The sequence below is a fragment of the Plecotus auritus genome, assembly GCF_963455305.1.
Source record: "Plecotus auritus genome assembly, chromosome: 2".
Classification (NCBI taxonomy): Eukaryota; Metazoa; Chordata; class Mammalia; order Chiroptera; family Vespertilionidae; genus Plecotus; species Plecotus auritus.
The window spans coordinates 221375994-221397044 of NC_137771.1; the positions used below are offsets into that span (position 1 = coordinate 221375994).

General features: G+C 44.1%; 1 protein-coding gene across 1 annotated transcript in view; it reads left to right on the forward strand.

Moving 5' to 3' along the window:
* Positions 1–370: 370 nt before the first annotated feature.
* Positions 371–21051, forward strand: part of HSF2BP (heat shock transcription factor 2 binding protein) — a gene marked incomplete at its 3' end in the record, with an annotated part of 75711 nt that continues 55030 nt past the window's right edge. Inside the window, exons 1-3 of the mRNA XM_080655144.1 lie at positions 371–465; positions 1450–1600; positions 13521–13624. Of these exons, the coding sequence (XP_080511270.1) occupies positions 445–465; positions 1450–1600; positions 13521–13624 (276 nt within the window). The 5' untranslated portion in view covers positions 371–444. The remainder of the gene's footprint in view (positions 466–1449; positions 1601–13520; positions 13625–21051) is intronic.

Below are 21051 nucleotides of genomic sequence, written 5' to 3' on the forward strand. Positions count from 1 at the left end.
CCTGCGAGTTTCAGAGACAAACGAAATCTTAGTCGTAAAGTAATCCGGTGTATTTCAACCCATAAGCTGCACCATATTTTGAGAACCCAGTGGGCCTATCTGGGACAAGCGAATGGATGAGGTGACGTGTCCAAGTTTATGATGGTCATCTCAGTTACGGCTAGCTGGCTGTACTGACACTCTAACAGGGGCAGACTGCGCGAAGAACCTGCTGTTAGATGTCTTCCACCCTCGATAGAGGAGCTTAGACCGAGCGCGGGTGGGCACTTCCCTTGAACGCATGGCCCCTTAGTTTAGCATCTCTCCGCAAACAGTATTTCACTCAATACTTACACCTGGGTCTTACTGTTCTTCCACTTTGCAGTTAACAAGTTAAAAACCCCAGCTAAGCCAGAAGAGCCGACGCGGGATCTCGCCGAGCCCACCCCAGGTCGCGGGGAGAGAATGCTGAGCAAACTCTTCGAGGTTTGAGCCTTGCTGCTCTCCATACCCGACCCCCGTGGTGCACACGTTCTCGCGCTAGTTCCCGCGCATTCTGGTGTAAGGGATCAGAGAGCGCACCGCAGCGCAGCGCAGGCGCAGGGAGCTAGGGCCGCGGCGGCCATGAGCGAGGCGGGCGGCGCTGAGGAGGCCTGCGGGGTCAGTGAGGAGGCCTGCGGGGTCAGTGAGGAGGCCTGGGCCGCCGCCCGCGTGTCTGAGCTGCCACCATTTGCTTGCCCTCGCTGTACTGCAGACTCCATCGGCCTCGTCCAGTGCGCGTGGAAATGGCCCTGGGCTTCTGAGCCTATAGCGTGGCCTGGGCCTGGGGTGCAGGCCAGCGATCCTGCCTCTGAAACTGGAGGCGGGTCCAGAAGGCTGCTTGGTGGGCGGTGGGCGCGCGAACATGGTGGTGGTGCCCCTCTGACACCTGGAGCCGACCCTCCCCGCGAGGCTGTGAGGCTTGTGTCAGGGCTTAGTGTAGATTCAGAGTGGCCCTCATGTCTCCTCCACTACACGTGATGGAGGAGAAGGATCTTGGTTCTGTTCCCTGTTAATGGCGGTACTTTGAGTCACCCTACTTCCTGTTTCTGACCTGGGCAACCTTGAAGGGTTATGGTGAACACTGAATGAGGTGGCCAGCCAAGGGCTTGGGCACCCAGTAGGAATCTAGTAAACTTCCTTTCCTCCTGATTAGCTTGGCGCTGAAACGTTAAGGAAAAGTTGCTAGCGTTTTCTTTGACGTTCAGGCATAGGGCCTCGTATGCACTTGAAGAAATAGCTCCCATTTTGAAGGCCGGGGCTTGGGCTCTAAGATGTAATCTGTACAGCAGAGGGCACTTTGGGTAAAGACATGCAGGCATTTGAAACTATGAACATGAAAGGCATTGTAAAGGAAGCAAGCAGACAGACTGCTGGTTTTAGTCATCTGAAGAGAAATGTAATAATCTGAAGTCCTGTTTGTTCTTTTAGCTTATGGGAACTAAAGAAGAATTTGTTAAAGTCCGAAAGAAGGATCTGGAACGGCTGACAACTGAAGTGATGCAAATACGGGACTTCTTACCCAGAATACTAAATGGGGAAGTACTGGAAAGCTTCCAGAAATTAAAGATTGTAGAAAAAAGTGAGTCTTGCTTCATCTCTAGCAATTATAGGCGACAGCAGTGTGGTCCTGCATATTTACCTTACATAGATAACGGTAAAGTAATTGTAAATAAACCTCAAGGTACTGTTCTAGTCCTTAATTACATTTGGGAGAGTCAGATGAAGACATTAGAAAGGGAGGGGCTCGAATGAGTAACAGGGACGTGTGTTGTTTGTGTTGGAGGAAGGGTTGCTAGCTTTCTGAAGTATCTATAACCAGCTTATCTTTCTCTCCACCTCTTTTCCTTGGCAGAAGAATTTTATATTTTTATGATTTAAAAGCTTTGCTCCAAAAATTAAGTCCTTACCGGTGAAAGTTAAGGATCTTGCCATACAGTTAAATGCGTCTGTAGAGATGGCTGAATGTGTGCTTACTTGTCTCTAGGTTGATGGATTGGTCAGTTTCTAGCACTGGTTTAAGTTCCAGCTTGCTAGGTAGGACTTGTCCATTTAGATTATGAGAATTGAGCTGAGCTGTTACATAAGATATCAGTCTAGGAGCCTATTGAAGTTCCTGGAGATATTCTAGGATTGATTCAGCACTTGCCTAATTGAAGCTGAATTATAATTAAAATCAACTTTCAGTGGTTAAGGTTAACTCACCACAATGCATCTGTTTGCCATCACCTGTAGAAAAGGTGCATCAAGGGGATCTAGGTTGTGTTTCTAGCACTAGTCCAGACAAGAAGTTACCTTAACAGTACAAGTTTCTGGTTTGTGCAGATGTGTTTGGTCAAGGGGCAGCCGTATTCAGTTAGCCGGGAGAATGCTCATGGTTGCCATAACTCCCTGCCCCGTTTATTGTCTCTCTGGAATCCCCAGATCCACTCTCCTCTGCCATGTGCTGTAGGTTCCTGCAGAATGCTTGCCTCTGGCTCCCTTACTGGCTGCCAGCAGGGCTCACCAATGGAAGGCATCAGAGGGCAGAGAGAGGGCTTGGAGTGTTTCTTCCTGCTCTCCACAGCTGTGACTCCCACTAAGGCCTCCTCCGCAGTCTCAGCTCTTACTGGGCTCCAGTAACACTGTTTCCTCCTCTCATTCCTTCAGCTGAGGGGCATTGCTAGTCCCTGGGTGCTTCACCATCCCTGTTGGGTCTCTTATCTTTGCTAGCCCATAAAATCTCAACATCTGGATTGATTTGTTTCCCATCAGGACCCTGCTGGATATGTCCATGCCACTGGTCACCATAGCTTCAGGTCATTGGTTTCTTAAACTTCCCAGTTCTGATGCCTTGCTCATCCAGCAACCTTCTGAGAACAGTCAGTCATCCCAAGTGCATTTATCTTCAAGGAAGGAAAGTGCTAACCGGTAGCAGAGCGTGTCAATCTGCAAATTAGTAAAACTGGCATTCTGAAAAACGTACCAGGGTCTCATGAACAGATTAGCATGGGTCAGTCTTTGGAGATCAGTCCTCTACCGAAATCAAATTTGCTTACAAAAGCAAGGGCCACCCATGAGCCTGGTGACATGATCAAAGTTAGACTTTAGGAGATCCTGCCTTTTCCCATGCCATGTAGTCACCTCTTTCCTCACTGATCTCTCAAGCCATTTCTTCTCACTTTCCTCTGCTGACTCATCCTTCTTTGTCAGCCAATGGAGTTTCTTGAGGCTCAGGCCTAGGCGCACTCTCTGCTCACTCCATAGCCTCTTTGTGGGCAGTCTATGCACACACAGCTTCAGTTACCATCTTGGTGCCAGTGGCCCCTGTATTTATCTCTAGCTCAGACCTCTCCAGGCTCAGGACCTAACTGCTATGTGGTATTTTTTCTCACGTATTTGGCAATCACTTAAAATTTTAAATGTTTGTCCTAGCCTAATCAGTCTATGGCCATCAGAAAGGACCTGATAGTCTCACAGTCAGGTTTATGGGCTCATTGTAGTGAGGGAGACCACACACCAGAGGAGCTGGGGCATTGTGCCAAAAAAGGAAAGGACAGAGCTGCTGTAGGATTTGGGGCAGGGTGGAGTTTAGGTGAAGTGCAAATGAAATCATGTTTTGATGGGCTCTAAGCAAAGTAGGGCTGTGTGCCAAGGGGTCAGCATCAGGTCTCATGGCAGTGGACCCAGGGCCCGTTTCCTTGGAAACTACAAAATTTACGTAGATGTGGACTTAGTGTCTAGAAATCCTTATTTGAATCTCGGCAGCTAGCTGGAAATCAAGGCTGCTGCTCTGTCCCAGTGATTTTGATTCTGTGGGTGAGAATGGGATGTTTCCTTCTTACTGGTATAAGTAAAATTTCTGGTAATGTGGGATTTTACAGAATAAGCTTTCCCTGAATAAGAAACTAGGAGTCACTGAAAGAAGGGGTCATTATGACTCTTTTACAGTTGCAGTGTGTCCATGAGAGAAGTATTGTTTCCTGTTAACGTGGCAGCTAGCTTAATGTGTGTCTGTTATCCCAGCCTGACAATTGCAGACAGTTTCACTTTCTCAGAGCAAGCTCATTTTTACTTTCTACATTTGACTCATTATATTAACCTCCCTCATGATATCCATCCTACCTCCTCACCTAAAACTGTGCTGTCTGAGTCTCCCCAGACCATCCACAGAGAGACCAATCAATCGAGGATCCTCCTTGTTGCCCACTTCTCCTGCTCACTATTCAACCCTCACCGGTCTGCCGGTAGTCCTACACATTTTCCCTCACAGGTGCAACCTGAGTTTGTCAGCTTACCTTCATTGTCACCGCCACCACCTGAGTCCAGGCACCTATCATTTTGCCTGAATCTCTGCCTCCTGGCAGCATTCACTTATTGCCACTCTCCAGTCTGTTCTATGCACTGTAGCCTAAGCAATTAAAAAAAAAAAAAAATTCTTACCCCAGCCCTGGCCGGTGTGCTCATTGGTTAGAGCATCAGCCTGTGCACCAAAGGGTCTTGGGTTTGATTCCTAGTCTAGGGCATGTGCCTGGTTTGCAGGTTTGACCCCCAGCCTTAGTCAGGTAGTATGCAGGAAGCAACCAACCCGTGTGTCTCACACTGCTGTATATCCCTCCCTCCCTCCCCCACTTCTCCCTTCCCTACCTTCCTTCCACTCTCTAAAAATCAGTGGAAAAAATATCCTCAGGTGAGGATTAATAGCAACAACAATAAAAAAAAAATACCTGAGGATATGTCTAGAGAGAGGAAGGGGGAGAGAAAGAGAGAGAAACATCAATCGGTTGTCTCCCATACACACCACGGCTGGGGATTGAACTCAGAATCTTTGGATCTTAAGGATGAAACTCTAACCAACTGAGTGACCTGGCCAGGGAAGCCCAAGTAATTTTTAACCTTTAGTCTTTTTTTTAATCCTCACCAGAGGATATATTTTTTAAAATTTATTTTTGTTGAAAATATTACAGATGTCCCTCTTCCCCCTAACCCTTTTCCTTTCCTCCACTTGGCTCCTGCCCCACCCCAGGCCTTCACTTTACTGTTGTCTGTGTCCATGGGCTATGCAGCTATGCATGTAAGTTCTTTGGTTTATCTCTTCCCACCTCCTCCTCTCCCCTTCCCTCAGATTTGTCAGTCTGTTCCATGTCTCTGGACCTATTTTGTTCATTAGATTCCACACATAAGTGAGATCATGTGATATTTGTCTTTCTCTGACTGGCTTATTTTGCTTAGTGTGATAATCTCCAGGTCCATCCATGCTGTCTCAAAGGGTAAGAGATCCTTTTTTATAGCTGCATAGTATTCCATTATATAAATACTAGAGGCCGGGTGCATGGGATTTGTGCACTGGTGGGGGGAGTGGCTTGCGGGGATCGCCCGCTGTGGGAGCACCGTTCATCCTGGTCAGCCAAGTGGCTGTGAACCCGCCCTCTGAGCAGCTGCTCCCTGGTCCAGCATTCACCTCTCCAGGGGACCCAATTGGGGACGATAGCACTGAGAGGCGGCGGAGTAGGCCTCAGTCCTGCAGCAGCCATGAACCTGCCTCCCAGCCTCCGGGGTCAGCTCTTCGAGCCCAGTGGCGGCACTGCACAGCCTGTGGGCATCTGGAGGAGGCAGCAGGGAGCAAGGAGGAGGAGCCTGGGGCAAGGAGGCAGTGATCGCAGCCTGGATTCCTGCTTGTCGGCCTGGGGTTCTCAGCGGGAACAGCCGCTCATCCTGGTCAGCTGAGCAGTGCTCCCACTATGGTAGCACACTGACCACCAGGGGGAAGCTCCTGCACTGAGTGTCTGCCCCCTGGTGGTCAGTGTGCGTCATAGCGACTGGTCAACCAGTGGTTCTGGTGGTTCTGCTGTTCGGTTCCTGGGCTTTTATTATATAGGACTAGAGGCCCAGTGCATGAAATTCGGGGGTCCCTCAGCCTGGCCTGTGCCCTCTTGCAGTCTGGGACCCTTCAGGGGATGTCCGACTGCCAGCTTAGACCTGCTCCCTGGGGAACAGGCCTAAGCCGGCAGTCGGACATGCCTCTCACAGTCCAGGATCCTTCGCTCCTTACTGCCTGCCTGCTTGCTGCTCCTTACAACTTGGCTCGCTGCTCCTTAGCACTGCTGCGGAGGCGGGAGAGGTTCCCGCAACTGCCACTGCACTCACCAGCCATGAGCCCGGCTTCTGGCTGGGCAGCACTCCCCCTGTGGGAGCACACTGACCACCAGGGGGCATCCTGCATTGAGCGTCTGCTCCTTGGTGGTCAGTGCACGTCATAACAACCAGTCATTCTGCTGTTTGGTCGATTTGCATATTAGGCTTTTATTATATAGGACTAGAGGCCCAGTGCACGAAATTTGTGCATGGGAGAGGGTCCCCTCAACCCAGCCTGCACCCTCTCCAATCTGGGACCCCTTGGGGGATGTCTGACTGCTGGTTTGGGCCTAAACCAGCAGTAGGACATCCCTCTCACAATCCTGGACTGCTGGCTCCTAACCGCTCACCTGCCTGCCTGCCTGATCGCCCCTAATTGCCCCCCGCCAGCCTGATCACCCCTAACCAACTCTGCCTGCCGGCCTGATTGCCCCTCACTGCCCCCCCCTTCTGGCCTGGTCGCCCCTCACTGCCCCCCCTGCCGGCCTGGTTGCCACTTATTGCTCCCCCCTGCTGGCCTGGTTGCCCCCAACTGCCCCAGCTGCCAGCCAGGTTACCCCCAACTGCCCCCAGCTGCCGGCCAGGTCACCCCTAACTGTTCCTCGCTGCCAGCCTGGTTGCCCCTCACTGCTCCCCTGCCAGCCTGGTCACCCCCAACTGCCCCTAGCTGTCCCCCTCTGCCAGCCTGGTTGCCACTAACTGCTCCCCCTGCTGGCCTGGTCGCCCCACACAGCCTGCTGTTCAGTTGTTTGGTCATCCCTCACTAACCCCCCTGCTAGCCTGATTGCCCCATGCAGCCTGTTCGGTCGTCTGTCCAGTTTCGGTTGTGAGGGTCCCTGGCTTTTTATATATATGGATACCACAGCTTTTTTATCCACTCGTCTACTGATGGGCACTTGGACTATTTCCAGATCTTAGCTCTTGTAAATTGCGCTGCTGTGAACATAGGGGTACATATATTCTTTCTGATTGGTATTTTGGTATTCTTAGAATATATTCCCAGAAGTGGGATGGCTGGATCAAAAGGCAGTTCCATTTTTAATTTTTTGAGGAAACTCCATACTGTTTTCCACAGTGGCTGCACCAGTCTGCATTTCCACCAGCAGTGTAGTAGGGTTCCCTTTTCTCCACATCCTCACCAGCAATTGTTTGTTGATTTATTGATGGTAGCCATTCTGGCAGGTGTGAGATGAGATGATACCTCCTTATGGATTTAATTTGCATCTCTCTGATGATTAGTGACATTGAGCATTTTTAACAATTGTCTTATTGTTTCATTCCCCTGCTTAAGTCTTCAATGGCTTCTCTTTGCTCTTAGGATAAAGACCAAAAACTAAGCAGAGAACCCATCAAAATCCACTCCTACCCAAAAACTTGAATCAAACTGTGCCATAGCTGGAAAGGCTGGATATTGCTTTACTCAGCCTCAGGCACAGTCTCACTTCCTTATCTGATTGCCTACTTAGGATGCATCACTTTTTAGATGTTGTCAGAGTATTCTGTACTTTTGCTTCAGACAAAATGGTTTTAATTCCCATCTTAAGGTACAAGTTGGTGGGAGTACAGAGCCCCTGTTTATATTTTCTGTGCCTGGCTGACTGCTTGGGCCTGAGAAACCGCCCTGCCCACCCTCCTAATTTATAGCAGTATCTCATGAAGCTATATGCACTACAGGAAACTGGGTGTTAAGAGAAAGAAAAGATTGCCCTGGCTGGTGTGGCTCAGTGGATAGAGTATTGGCCCAGAAATGGGTTCAATTCCCAGTGAAGGGCATGTACCTGGTTGCAGGTTTGATCCCGGCCCTGGTTAGGGTTTGTGCAGGAGGCAGCCAATGTGTCTCCCTTCCATTCTCTGAAAATCAGTGGTAAAAAATATCCTTGGAGAGAGAGAGAGAGAGAGAGAGAGAGAGAGAGAGAGAGAGAGGATCAGAATGGATTGGGGTGGTTGTAGGAGGCTTTACTGTGAACTTGAACTTCAGCTGACCCTTGGAGACATCTACTTCTCTGGCCTAAGCCTGATCTAAGGTATTTTTTACTTAATGTGGGCTCTTAAATTCTTACCACTTAGGTAATATGAAGAAAACAAAAATATCCCCCCCCCCCCCAAAATAAGGATTTTGGGCCTTCCCTGGGGCCTGTCTTCCTAGACTAATCATGTGAACCATGGTACAGAGAATGGATCCCACGGAGTAAAAACGAATCACTTGGTGGCAACAAGAGCTGTTTGGTACATAGATTCTTCGGCCCTGCCATTGGCCCTTGGCTTTGACTGGTATCAGAGCTCCTGTTGTTTCTAGAGCTGTCGTGTGCCTCCTATTGTAAATAAACAGTGACAAACGGCACATGAAGGTAGGAATGAATGCAGGCAGGGAGGGAGTAGAGGGAAACTGTACACTTGACTTGGGGGAGAGTTTCTTTTGGAGGGTAGGTTTGGATCTTGGATGACTGGGACGGGTTCCAGCTATAAAAGTCAGCCAAAGGACTTACATTGATAAGTACCAAGTAGATACTGGACTTAATTGTGACTCTAGCATAGTAACTCCCTTTAGGAAACTGGGCAGGTAAGTGGTGGAGTCTGGAATAACACTGATGAGGCTGCGGCCAGAGAATCTATAGGGAATGAGAGGCATGATTTATTAGAAAGGCGGAAACTCTGTTGGACTACAATGATGGCATGTATGAAAGTCACAAAAAGCAGTAAGCAGGATTGATTGTGGGTTAATGAGCTATTTTTTCTGCTTGACATAAGGAGCAAGGATTGAGGTATAGTAGTCAGGTAGAGTTGAGGTCAGTAAGTGTGAGAAGCTTATAGAAGAGAAAATAATCCTGAGTTACTGTTTTTAATTTGAGACGAGAATCAACTGGAAATAATCGCATGAAAATGACATCAGAATAGCCATTAAAATTCTGTTTTCAGGGGAACGATTTTTGTATCTGAGTGTAGGATAGGCTTGAGGGATTGGATGGAAGATGGAGAATTAATGAGAGTGTGCTCACTGAGGGAGGTTTGGGACTATGGCTACATGGATAGAGTTGGAGGGAGATAGGAAGAAGTGATTGGTCTTGGTAAGGAATGGAAATACAGAGATGTGGGAGTAATCCATGTCCTGCGTCTAACTCATGTGCCTGGTATTTCCCTGTCTATGAAACGAGGACAGTGAGGCTTACCTCACAGGAAGTGGTAAGTCTTAAAGTGGGATCCTCTTTGGGAAGTGCACAGCTCAGGGGTGCCCGCGATAAAGGGCACCTCCTCAGGTGGAGGGATTGCTAAACACTTGGTGTCCTGAAGAAGGCACTCTGTTCCTGGCCCAGCACTTCCATTCTGGCTCAAACACTGATGCCCCATGAATCTGGAAAAGGTGTAGGGAGGTTTGGAATAGGACTGACCTGAGTGTGAATTGCAGTTCTGAGGCATGAAAGTTAGCCACCCCCCCCATTTTCTCTCACCCTTCTTGGGCATATTCATTCAGCAGTGAGGGAGTTATTACTGCCTCAGTGGGTGTCGATAATTTATTTTAAACTGGAGAATCCTGTTGTTTTTTAATTTAAAAAATTTTTAATATTGTTGAGAGTATTACTGATGTCCCTCATTTTTTTTTTTTTTTCCATTGCTGGGAACCACACTTAGCATCTCAGCATCAAGCTGCCAGAACTTTCAACTATATCTGTTAGCATCTAGGCTTTATATCAATTTATTTTGTGCATCTATTTGCAAGTTGTGTCCTCAGGTAATTGTTCACTTTATGCCATTTTGGCTTATGATGATTTCATAGGAATAGCTCTACTTTTGGATAGCAGGGGAATCCTATACTTTGTGCTGGAAACAACACCCTCCAAATCTCAGCTCAACTAAAGATGGAATCCATCAGTAGCTAATTCTAAATTCTTTTCTAAACCTATTAGAACGTGATAAGAAGGTAAAAGTTAATGGCTGTTAAAAAGCCTTATTTTTGGATTTGAGACTTTTTTCATAGTTATTTTGATGGAAATAAATTTTCATAATATGAACAACTGGTAAATTTATAACTATGCCAGGTGATAAAAAAGGGGTAGGAGAAATTGATCCTTTTTGTATAGTTTAAATTTCTTTAATTAATCTTTTCATTTATAGTTATCTACACCTTTCCTGTGAATCAGTTGAGCATTAAGAGATACAGTCATTATCATGTTATTAAAACTACAAAAAGGATTGTAAAGTTCAGAAGATATATAGGTGTTGAAATGGCCTGTGATTTAGGTTGTTTCTATATAAATATTGTTGTAGTCTGTCTAGGCCACCCTTCATTCAGTTAACAGTTAAATGGAGATTTCACCTTCATTTTGAATGCTAAAGGTTAACTGTTGAAACACAGTATAGGCTTAGTGGCAGCCCCTTCCCTGTTCTAATATTGAGGCTAAGATAATGTCTCCACTAGTATATCATTTACTGTTCATATTATTTCTGTCCGTGATTAAAAAAAATATTCTTATAACAGAAGAATGAGAAATATAATTAAAGTAATTGTGTTTTTTATTCAAGGATTAGCAGAAGGAATGTATAAAGAAATGAACTTTATTTTTGCGACAAATATTTGTAAAGTGCCTACTATGTGCCATATACTGTTGTAGGCATTTGGGATGTATTAGAAAACAAAACATGAACATCTGTGCCCTTGAGGTGTTTTAGATGGCAGGCATGCTGTGGGCCAAGTTGAAAATGCAAGGTGGTCCAAATTCTTACGTTGAGTTCTAACCTCCAATATCTCAGAATGTGACCTTATTTGGAGACAAGGTCTTTACAGAGATAATAGAGTTAAAGTGGGGTAATTAGGATCAACTCTAATTCAACATATGATGTATGTTTTTATAAAAGGAGGGATTTTGGACGCAGGAATATGTGTAGAGGGAAGACGATGTGACTAGGCCAAAAGAAGATGAACCAAGGATAGAAGTCTTTGCAGCTCTCAGTAGGAACCAACTCTACTGACACCTTGATCTCAGAATTGTAACCTCTAGAACTGTGAGAGAAAAAATTTCTTGTTTAAGTCAAACAAATAAAATAAAAAAAGAAAGGGCAAGGTGGGAGTTTTGTCAGGAGGCGAGGCAGCGGCAGTGCTTCCATCTGGCCACAAGGCGGTGGCCTCATACTGTGGAAAGGCACTGCTTCCTCCTGGAGAGCCTGCAGTGGGGGGTGTGGCATCCCTGATACTGAGTTCTGTGGGGTGGCCTATGGTAGAATGGGATGTATTTAACCCTGTCCCGTGGTCATGTTAACTTACAGTGAAGTGGTGTACAGCTATACAGAGTGAGAGATTATGAAATTACCATAATGAAAGTCTTTTGGGTGGTTAAATTAATTTCTACAGATTTTTACACATAAGGCTTGTAGAGTTGCAGTTTCCTATTTTCATTACCATGTTTGAGTAATATACAGTTTAATAATAGAAGAAACATTTAAAGGTTAACTGCAAAAAATTAACGCTTCAATAATTTTATCTTACTTCCATTTTGTTTCTTTGTCTGTGACCAGTTTGTATTTCATACATAATTATAAGTAATATATACACATATATGTTTTCATTTAGCATTGTTACAAAAGTCAACCATGCAGTTTTTCAAGCATAGCACTTGATTAATAGTTGTTTTCTTGTGTGGCCAGGATTATGGGACAAAAGAAAGAATCCCAGTGAAAGTCATATTGGGGCATACTACCGTACATCCTAAAAGGGCAGAAAAGAAACTGATTTAAGTGAGAAGAAATAGTTTCATGTTACTTCATCTTAGTTTATAAGAAACATGTTTTAAAAGAAGTTTTGCCAGCCAATTTCATAATCTCTGTCTGAATATTTAACTTTAGGTTTTAATCTTCCTTCCAGGGCAAAGGGTCTCGGAAATGTAGACTTTCCAGAGCTTTTGGGATGCCCGTGTTATTCTTGGCAGGACCCCTGAGCTTCTTGTTTGGGCTTCCCCTTGCCTTCTCCCTGAGACCGCAAGGTTACAAAGCCACACCCCTTCTCTTTCATCTGCTCATCCTTGGAGGAAGTGTCTGGAGGCCACATTTCTCCTCTCTGGTGGAGTAATGTTCCATTTTTCAGGGGTCTGCTCCTGAGACTCTTTCACCGCCCTGTTTTTCCACCCTTAGTATTCCTACAGCTGGCTTCCCTCGATTGTCATTGGTTGTGTTGATTTCATTTAGTTAGTGATGAGAGACCAGGCTCTTGTCCCAAAGCAGTTGTCCTCAAAGTCTGTTCCCAGACCAGCAGCACCAGCCTCACCTGGTAACTTGTAAGAAATGCCGTGTCTCAGGCCCAGTTCAATCCTACTGAATCAGCAGCCTGTTTGAAGGAGTCCTCTCAAGTCTGAGAATCACTGCCCTTAGCTATCGCTACTTTAATCAGAGAAGTGACACCGTAAGCTCTGAGCACAGGTGCCTTCCCCATTTTGGTACATGGCAGCATAAAAACTGATGATTTCTCAGCCCTTGAAATCTAGACAGTTAACAATTTAAATTATGGCCCTGGCCAGTTTGGCTCAGTGGATAGAGCATCGGTCTGTGGACTGAAATGTCCCAGGTTTGGTTCCTGCCGAGGGCATATGCCTGAGTTGTGGGCTTGATCCCCAGTAGGGGGTGTGCAGGAGGCAGCCAATCGATGATTCTCTCTCATCATTGATGTTTCTTTTTCTCTCCCTCTCCCTTCCTCTCTGAAATCAATAAAAAATCTTTAAAAATTTTTATATTACGTATTTTTTTTTATTTTTGAATGCCAGTATTTCTGCCCCATAATACTTTCTATTTAAAGTGGTAATACTTTTGACTTCAAATTTATTAACGTGAATGACTTTTGGGACTTTTGTTGGCCATTTGAATCATCAAAATGAATATGGTGTAGAGGAAGTATTCCATAGTCGCCACCTTTCACTATGGCCTTTTCTCGCCCCTATCACCATATTCTCACTCCTCCATTGACTACCACTGCAGCTGTCTCACTGAGTCACTCTGCCCGTTGGTGAGACCAGTTTTGTGAATCAGCCCAGCTGGCACTGTCTGCCACTGAGCTGCCTTCTGCTTTTTCTGGAACAGATACAAGTTTGTGCCATGAGACAGTCGGGCTTCTCAGCCTTGCCTCCAGTCCTTTAAATATACACTTTCTTAGATCCTGAGTACAAGTTTGGCAGTAAAGTGAGGTCTTATAAACAGAAAACAAAAAAACAAAAAAAGTGCTTTTTACTATGGGCTAAAAACTGGCAAACATAAAAAGCAGGACTTTTAGAATATTGATTATTCAAGGACTGGTTATGCAAATACTACCTAAGAAATCAGTATAGATTTTCCTAAGAGATCAGGTAAAATGGATGCTTACGAGAGATTAGTGATTTGAAATACTGGGTATTTATGTCTATTTCTTGTAGACCTAGAAAGGAAGGAGCAAGAATTAGAGCAACTGAGAATGGATTGTGAGCACTTTAAAGCACGCCTGGAGACTGTGCAAGCTGACAGCATGAAAGAGAAGAAGGTATGATGCTCATAGACCACTGCTTAAAACACCAGCATTGTGGCTGTGTCCACTCCGTGGTGTTGGTGACTTGTCTTTCTAGCCTTTAAGCCTCAGGAGATTGTATTTTTAAGTGTATGTATTTTGAATGGATTGGAAAATAGATGAACATTTGGATTTTATAACCATTGATTGTGGAGATTATTTACTTGGTGCTTTTTAATTGTTGTCATTGTTAATTTTTATGTTTAAAAGGCCATTCCAAAATATAAAAATTCATAATAAAAGTATAGAATAAAAATATTGTACACATAATTTATAATCAGAGGTGATGTATTAAATTAGAAATATTTGTAATTAATTTAGGGGATCATTTACTGATATTTAAAAATAACCAATTTTATTTAATACCAGAGGCCCGGTGCACAAAATTTGTGCACAGGGTGGGGGGTCCCTCAGCCCGGCCTGCACCCTCTCGCAATCTGGGACCCTTTCGGGGATATCCAACTGCCGGTTTAGGCCCAATCCCATAGTTGGACATCCCTCTCGCAATCTGGGACCGCTGTCTCCTAATCTCTCACCTGCCTGCCTGATCGCCCCTAATCACTTTGCCTGCCTGCTTCATTGCCCCTAACCATTCTGCTTGCCTGCTTCATTGCCCCTAACCACTCGCCTGCCTGCCTGATCGCCCCTAACCACTCTGCCTGCCTGCCTGCCTCATTGCCCCGAACCACTCTGCCTGCCTGCCTGCCTCATTGCCCCTAACCACTCTGCCTGCCTGCCTGATTGCCCCTAACTGTTTGCCTGCCTGCCTGATCACCCATAACCACTCGCCTGCCTGCCTGCCTGATCACCCCTAACCACTCTGCCTGCCTGCCTGATCGCCCCTAACTGCCTCTGCCGTGGCCCCTGCCACCACGGCTTCGTCCAGAAGGATGTCTGGAAGGATGTCCGGAATGACATCCAGAAGGTCATTCAGCTGTCCGGTCTAATTAGCATATTATGCTTTTATTATTATAGATTAGGGGAGACTAATAATATTTCTTGAAAATTCCACATTAATTTTTACTTTTGGAATGGAAAAAATTCCTTCTTCTGTAAAATGAACTATTCTGCCCCTTCTGTTAAAATTTGGAGCTTGAATGTGTGTGTGTGTGTTTTTTTTAAAAATAAATCTTTATTGTTCCTCTTCCCCCCCCCCCCACCATAGCTCCCCTCCACCAGGTTCCCACCCCACCCTCTGCCCTTACCTCCCCACCACTGTCCTCATCCATAGCTGTACCCTTTTTGTCCAGAGTGTTCCCGCACCCCTTTTCCCCCAAGAATTGTCAGTCCACTCCCTTTCTATGCCCCTGATTCTATTATATTCACCAGTTTATTCTGTTCATCAGATTTTTTATTCACTTGATTTTTAGATTCATTTGTTGATAGACATTTATTTGTTGTTCATAATTTTTATCTTTACCTTTTTCTTCTTCTTCCTCTTCTTAAAGAATACCTTTCAGCATTTCATATAATACTGGTTTGGTGGTGATAAACTCCTTTAGCTTTTTCTTATCTGTGAAGATCTTTATCTGACCTTCAATTCTGAATGATAGCTTTGCTGGGTAGAGTAATCTTGGTTGTAGGTTCTTGCTATTCATCATTTGAATATTTCTTGCCACTCCCTTCTGGCCTGCATAGTTTCTGTTGAGAAATCAGCTGACAATCGTATGGGTGCTCCCTTGTGGGTAACTAACTGTTTTTCTCTTGCTGCTTTTAATATTCTCTCTTTGTCTTTTGCTCTTGGCATTTTAATTATGATGTGTCTTGGTGTGGTCCTCTTTGGATTCCTTTTGTTTGGGGTTCTGTGCACTTCCTGGACTTGTAAGTCTATTTCTTTCACCAGGTGGGGGAAGTTTTCTGTCATTATTTCTTCAAATAGGTTTTCAGTATCTTGCTCTCTCTCTTCTTCTGGCACCCCCATAATGCTGATGTTGGTACACTTGAGGTTGTCCCAGAGGCTCCTTACACTATCTTCAAATTTTTGGATTCTTCTATTTTCTTTTTGCTTTTCCGGCTGAGTGTTTTTTGCTTCTTTGTATTTCATCTCTTTGACTTCATTCTTGCAATCCTCTAGTCTTCTGTTGGATCTCTGTATATTATTTTTTTATTTCAGTCAGTGTATGCTTAATTTCTAGTTGGTCCTTTTTCATATACTCGAGGGTCTCGCTAAATTTATCGGCCTTTTCTAGAAAATTCTTGAGTAACCTTATAACTGTGGTTTTGAACTCTATATCTAGTCGTTTGCTTTCCTCCATTTCTTTCATTTGTGACCTGTTTCTTTGTCTCTGCATTTTGGTTGCTTCCCTGAGTTGATAGAGTGGCTTTGTGTGCTAGGTGTCCTATAGGGCCCAGTGGCTCAGCCTCCCCAGTTACCTGAGGTGGACACTCTTGGTGCACCCCTTTGTGGGCTGTGTGCACAGTCTTGTTGTAGTTAAGCCTTGATTGTTGTTGGTATCACTGGGAGGAATTGACCTCCAGGCCAATTGGCTGTGAGGATCAGCTGTGTCTACGCTGGGAGAACTTCTGTGCTGGAGACACCCTTATGAGACAAAACTTGTAAAAGCCTCTGTGCTCACCTTGGATGGGGCACAGTCTCAGGGCAGAGCAGACAGCAATGGCTTCCCGTCAGCCTACCCTAAGAGGCCCCTGGGTCTCAGTGTCCCTCAGTAATCGCTGCAAGTACCTCTAAAAGAAAGCCGCCCTCAAGTTTTGCCTGCTGCCAGAGAGTCCAGTTTCTCCGCGAATGAGTCTGGGTCCCCAGAGTCTTGCCCGGAACTGGAGTTCAGAGCTGTTGGGAGCTTTTGTCTCCCTCCTGATTGAGAAAGCCAGCCGCATACTCAGTTAGCCCTCTCCACGCGCGCCTCTGTACCTTTGCCTTCTGCAGCTCCTCTGAGTCTCAGTGTGCTTTTCTCTTTCATTCTAGTTGTAGAATTTCCACTCAGCCAGCCTTCCTGTGGTTCTGGATGATGTCCGTTTTGTCTTTTAGTTGTAGTTTTGAAATTGTTGTGTGAGGCAGTAGTTTAGGTGTTTACCTATGCCGCCATCTTGGTTTCTCCTCGAATATGTGTGTTTTTAACAAATATATTTTTATTGATTTCAGAGAGGAGAGGAGAGGAGAAGGAGAGAAAGATGGAAATATCAATGATGAGAAAGAATCATTGCTTGGCTGCCTCCTGCATGCCCCACACTGGGGATTGAGCCCGCAACCTGGGCATGTGCATTGACCAGGAATCAACCATGACTTCTCCTGGTTCATAGGTTGATGCTCAACCACTGAGCCATGCCGGCTGGGCTTGAATGTATTTTTATTTTTGAATAGTAAAACAATAATTGTACTAGTAATAACTAGCTAGTGTGTATTGTTTGCTGCATGCTGGCAGGTGGTCAGTGGTTGTCTATGCATCTCACTTGCTTCTCCCAGCACAGCTGGGGCAGGAGGTACTACTAACTTGCAGGAATGTCCCCCACCCTGTGTACAAAGTTTTATTTCATACTGTCTTCTCATGTGAAGGAATTCTGAATGTGGCTGCAAAGAGGGGAATTTTTATAGATTGAGCAAGTAGAAAAGGTTAGGGAAAAAGGTTTAGTCTCAAAACTGACTTAGGTGGAACATCACATAATGAAAGGTTAAATATTAGCTTTGCTGTATTCTGCTTAGATCAGTGGTTGGCAAACTGCGGCTCGCGAGCTGCGGTTTGCCGCTCTATTGACTAATGAGTTTGCCGACCACTGACCTAGACTCTCAATTCCGATAATTACAGGCTGTTGTTGTTCCTTGTGATTAAGCCCCTATCCCAGTGGTCGGCAAACTCATTAGTCAGTAGAGCAGCAAACCGCGGTTCGCGAGCCGCAGTTTGCCGACCACTAGCTTAGATCATGATAAACTAAAATGGCAATGTCTGGGCCTAAAGTATCGTGGTTGGAAAGAAGTTGATCAATAGGCAAGAAGGAATTTGATCAATGTTAACAATGCAATTCATTGGTTCAGTTCCTTCTTAAATTGCTGAGACATCCTTGTTGAAGCTTACATTGGAACAGAATCTTAGATTTCCTGTTTTTTTTAAGTTGAAAGCATAGGAAAAATACATGTTTTGCTGGCATGTTAGCTGTAGTGCTTAAAAATAAACCATTCTGCTAGTGCCAGTATAGAGGATGAAAAAGGGCTTTGGTAAAGCAGCTTCACATCACCAGCGTGTTGTTGCCTTCACATTGATCTTAGTTAAAGTGAGAATATTTTATTTTATTATTTATTTATTTGTTAATCCTTTTTTTCCATTGATCTTTTTTTAGAGAGAGTGGAAGGGAGGAAGGGAAGGAGAGAAGAAAAGAAAGAGAAACATTAATATGAGGGACACATTGATTGGTTGCCTCCCATATGCGCCCTGCACACGCCTCAACCAGGACCGGGGATGGAATCTGCAACCCAAGTATGTGCCTTTGACCCGGATTCAAACCTGTTACTCTACGGTGCTCATTTGGGCTGACGCTCTAACCACTGAGAAACATTGGCCAGGGCAGCAGTGGGACTATTTTAGGTTAAACTGTTTCCAGTGAAGTTTGCTGTTTAGTAGTCCCTCCAGTGTAATACAAGTTTGTATAACAAGACCATGTCTCCTTGCTGTGGAGAACTGTCAGCTGCCTTTTCTGTGGTCTCTGTCCAGGTCTACACAGATCATGTGCCAGACTCTGGAAGCTTACCTTAGAGTTGAGGAACCAGGAAAGAATCCAGAGGCTAGATCCTAAGTTAGAGTATTGCTTGTAAGTACTCCAGTGTGGGTTAAAGTTGTTAGGGAAAGGTGGAAGTTACTGATTCCAGTATGAAAGAAGAGATCAGATAAAGAATGGACTCAAATTCATAAAGCAGCAGCACCCAACTGCCCTAGACTGCTGACTGGAACAAGGAAAACTTGGTTCCTGACCTCAGTTGAGATGTTTCCTTAGTGGTGATTGAGTCAGATCAGTGGAGTAAGCCAGCTGGGCCTTGATGTGATCTATGAGACTGGCCTGGAGAGTCCTGGCAAAGCAGCCTTTGAACTCTAGAAAAGAAAGAGCCCAGCGTTTATGGTGTAGGTGAAACTGTCAGAGGGTGGCTGGATGACTTTTTGAAGGACTGTGCTGTCACTGTAAGGTTAGAGGAGGCTTTCCACCTGCTGGCGGCCCTTTTTTAGTGCCTGGCTGGCTTTTCTGTGTGAAGTGATCACAGACAATATACAGTTCCCTGTGTTCTTGAGGAGCCAGCCTTTCAGTGGTTTACCTATGGTTTTGTCCTCTCTGTGTGTTGCTTGCTTCTGGCATGCACCTTTCACAGTCAGTACCCTAATTTAAGTATGGACTGCCAATTTTTTGTTATTTACATTTTTAATTTGGTAGGAAAGAGTTACTACTTTTACGGTGATAAAAGGGAACTTGTTGCAAACTTTGTACATTATTTCAGAAAACTTTTAAAAGAAAAACTGGTAGTATAGTTCAGTTAAAATCAGAAATAATTACAGATTTCGAAGGAGTCTGGAAAGTATTGTATTTGATACCCTGTTATGTATCATTATTCACTTTAAGTAGGTATAATATATCAGGGTTTGATTGTTTATTTTAAAAACAGCTTTATTGATATATTTTATATACCACAAAATTCATCTGTTATGCAAGTATAGTTTGCTGATTTTTAGCAAATTTCTGCAGTTGTAAAACTCACCCCAATCCAGTTTTTTAGGTAAAAAATTATTTTGAAATAATTACAGATTCATAGGATGTTGCAAAAAGTCCAGGGAAGTCCCCTATACCTTCACACAGTTTCCCCCAGTGGTAACATCTTGCATAACTACAGGACAAAGTGAAAGCCAGGAAATTGACATTGTTATAATCCCCAGAGTTTATGTAGGTTTCATCAGCATTACCTGGACTTGTTTTTATTTCACCAATTTTGTATGCACTCATTTGTGTGTACACCCATAGTTCTAGGTAGTTTTATCACAAATATATATATATATTTTTTTACATACAAATATGTAGTTGTTTTAGCACCATTTTTTGAAAAGGCAATAATTTTTCCATTGAATTGCCTTGGCATCTTTTTTAAAGTTGATTGACATAAATGTCAGTGTTTCACTGATCTATGTGTTCATTCTTATGCCAATATCACACTGGTTTGATTTTTATAGCTTTATGATAAGTTTTTGTTTTTTAAATCAGTGCTCGTCCTCTAATGGTTTTTCTTTTTCAAACTTTTTTTTTTCTTTTGCATTTCCATATTAATTTTGGACTCAGATTATCAACTTGTAAAAAAAAAAAGACCTGAAATTTTGATAGGGATTGTGTTCAATCTGTAAATCAATTTTGGGGAGAATTACCAATTTACCATTCTCAAGTTTCCAGTCCATGAATATGGTATATCTTTACATTTACAGGTTACCTTGGAGATACTTTGGGTTTCATTCCAGACCACTGCAATAAAGCCAGTTACACAAATATTTTGGTTTCCCAGTGCATATAAAAGTTGACACCATACTGTAGTCTATTAAGTGTGCAATAAGTAGCATTGCATCTAAAATATCTATGTACCTTAACTAAAAATACTTCATTGCTAAAAAATGTAACTATCTTCCTCTAAGCCTTCTGCTAAATTATAATCTTTTTGCTGGTAGAGGGGCTTTTTAACTCAGCTTCTGACTGATCAGGGTGTTTGTGACTATTTCTCAAAATGAGACAACAATGAAGTTTGCTGCATTGATTCACTCTTCCTTTCACAAATGATTTCTCTATAGTATGTGGTGGCATTTGATAGCATTTTACCCACAGTAGAACTTCTCTCAAAATTGAAGTCAATCCTCTCAAACCCTGCTACTGCCTTATCAACTATTAAAATCCTTTGTTGACATTTCTACAGTCTTCACAACATCTTCACCAGAAGTGGATTTCATCTCAAGAAACCATTTTCTTTTCCATAGGAAGCAAATCCTCATTTGTTAAAGGTTTATCATCAGATTGTAGCAATTCAGTCATATCCTCAGGATCTAATTCTAGTTCTCTTGCTATTTCCACCATATCTGCAATTACTTCCTCCACGGAAGCCTTGAACCCCCCAAAGTCATCAATGAGGGTTGGAATCAATTTCCAGATTCCCATTCATGTTGATATTTTGATCTCTTCCAATGAATCATGCATGTCCTTAATGGTATCTAGAATGGTGAATCCTTTCCAGAAGATTTTCAATTTACTTTGCCCAGATCCATCTCTATCGATAGGAATCTCTATTGATAGTAGCTAGAGCCTTATGGAACATGTTTCTTAAATCATAAGGCTTGAAAGTCTAAATTACTCCTTGACCCATGGGCTATAGAATGGATGTTGTGTTAGCAGGCACGAAAACAACATTAATCTCATTGTACATCCCCATTAGAGCTCAT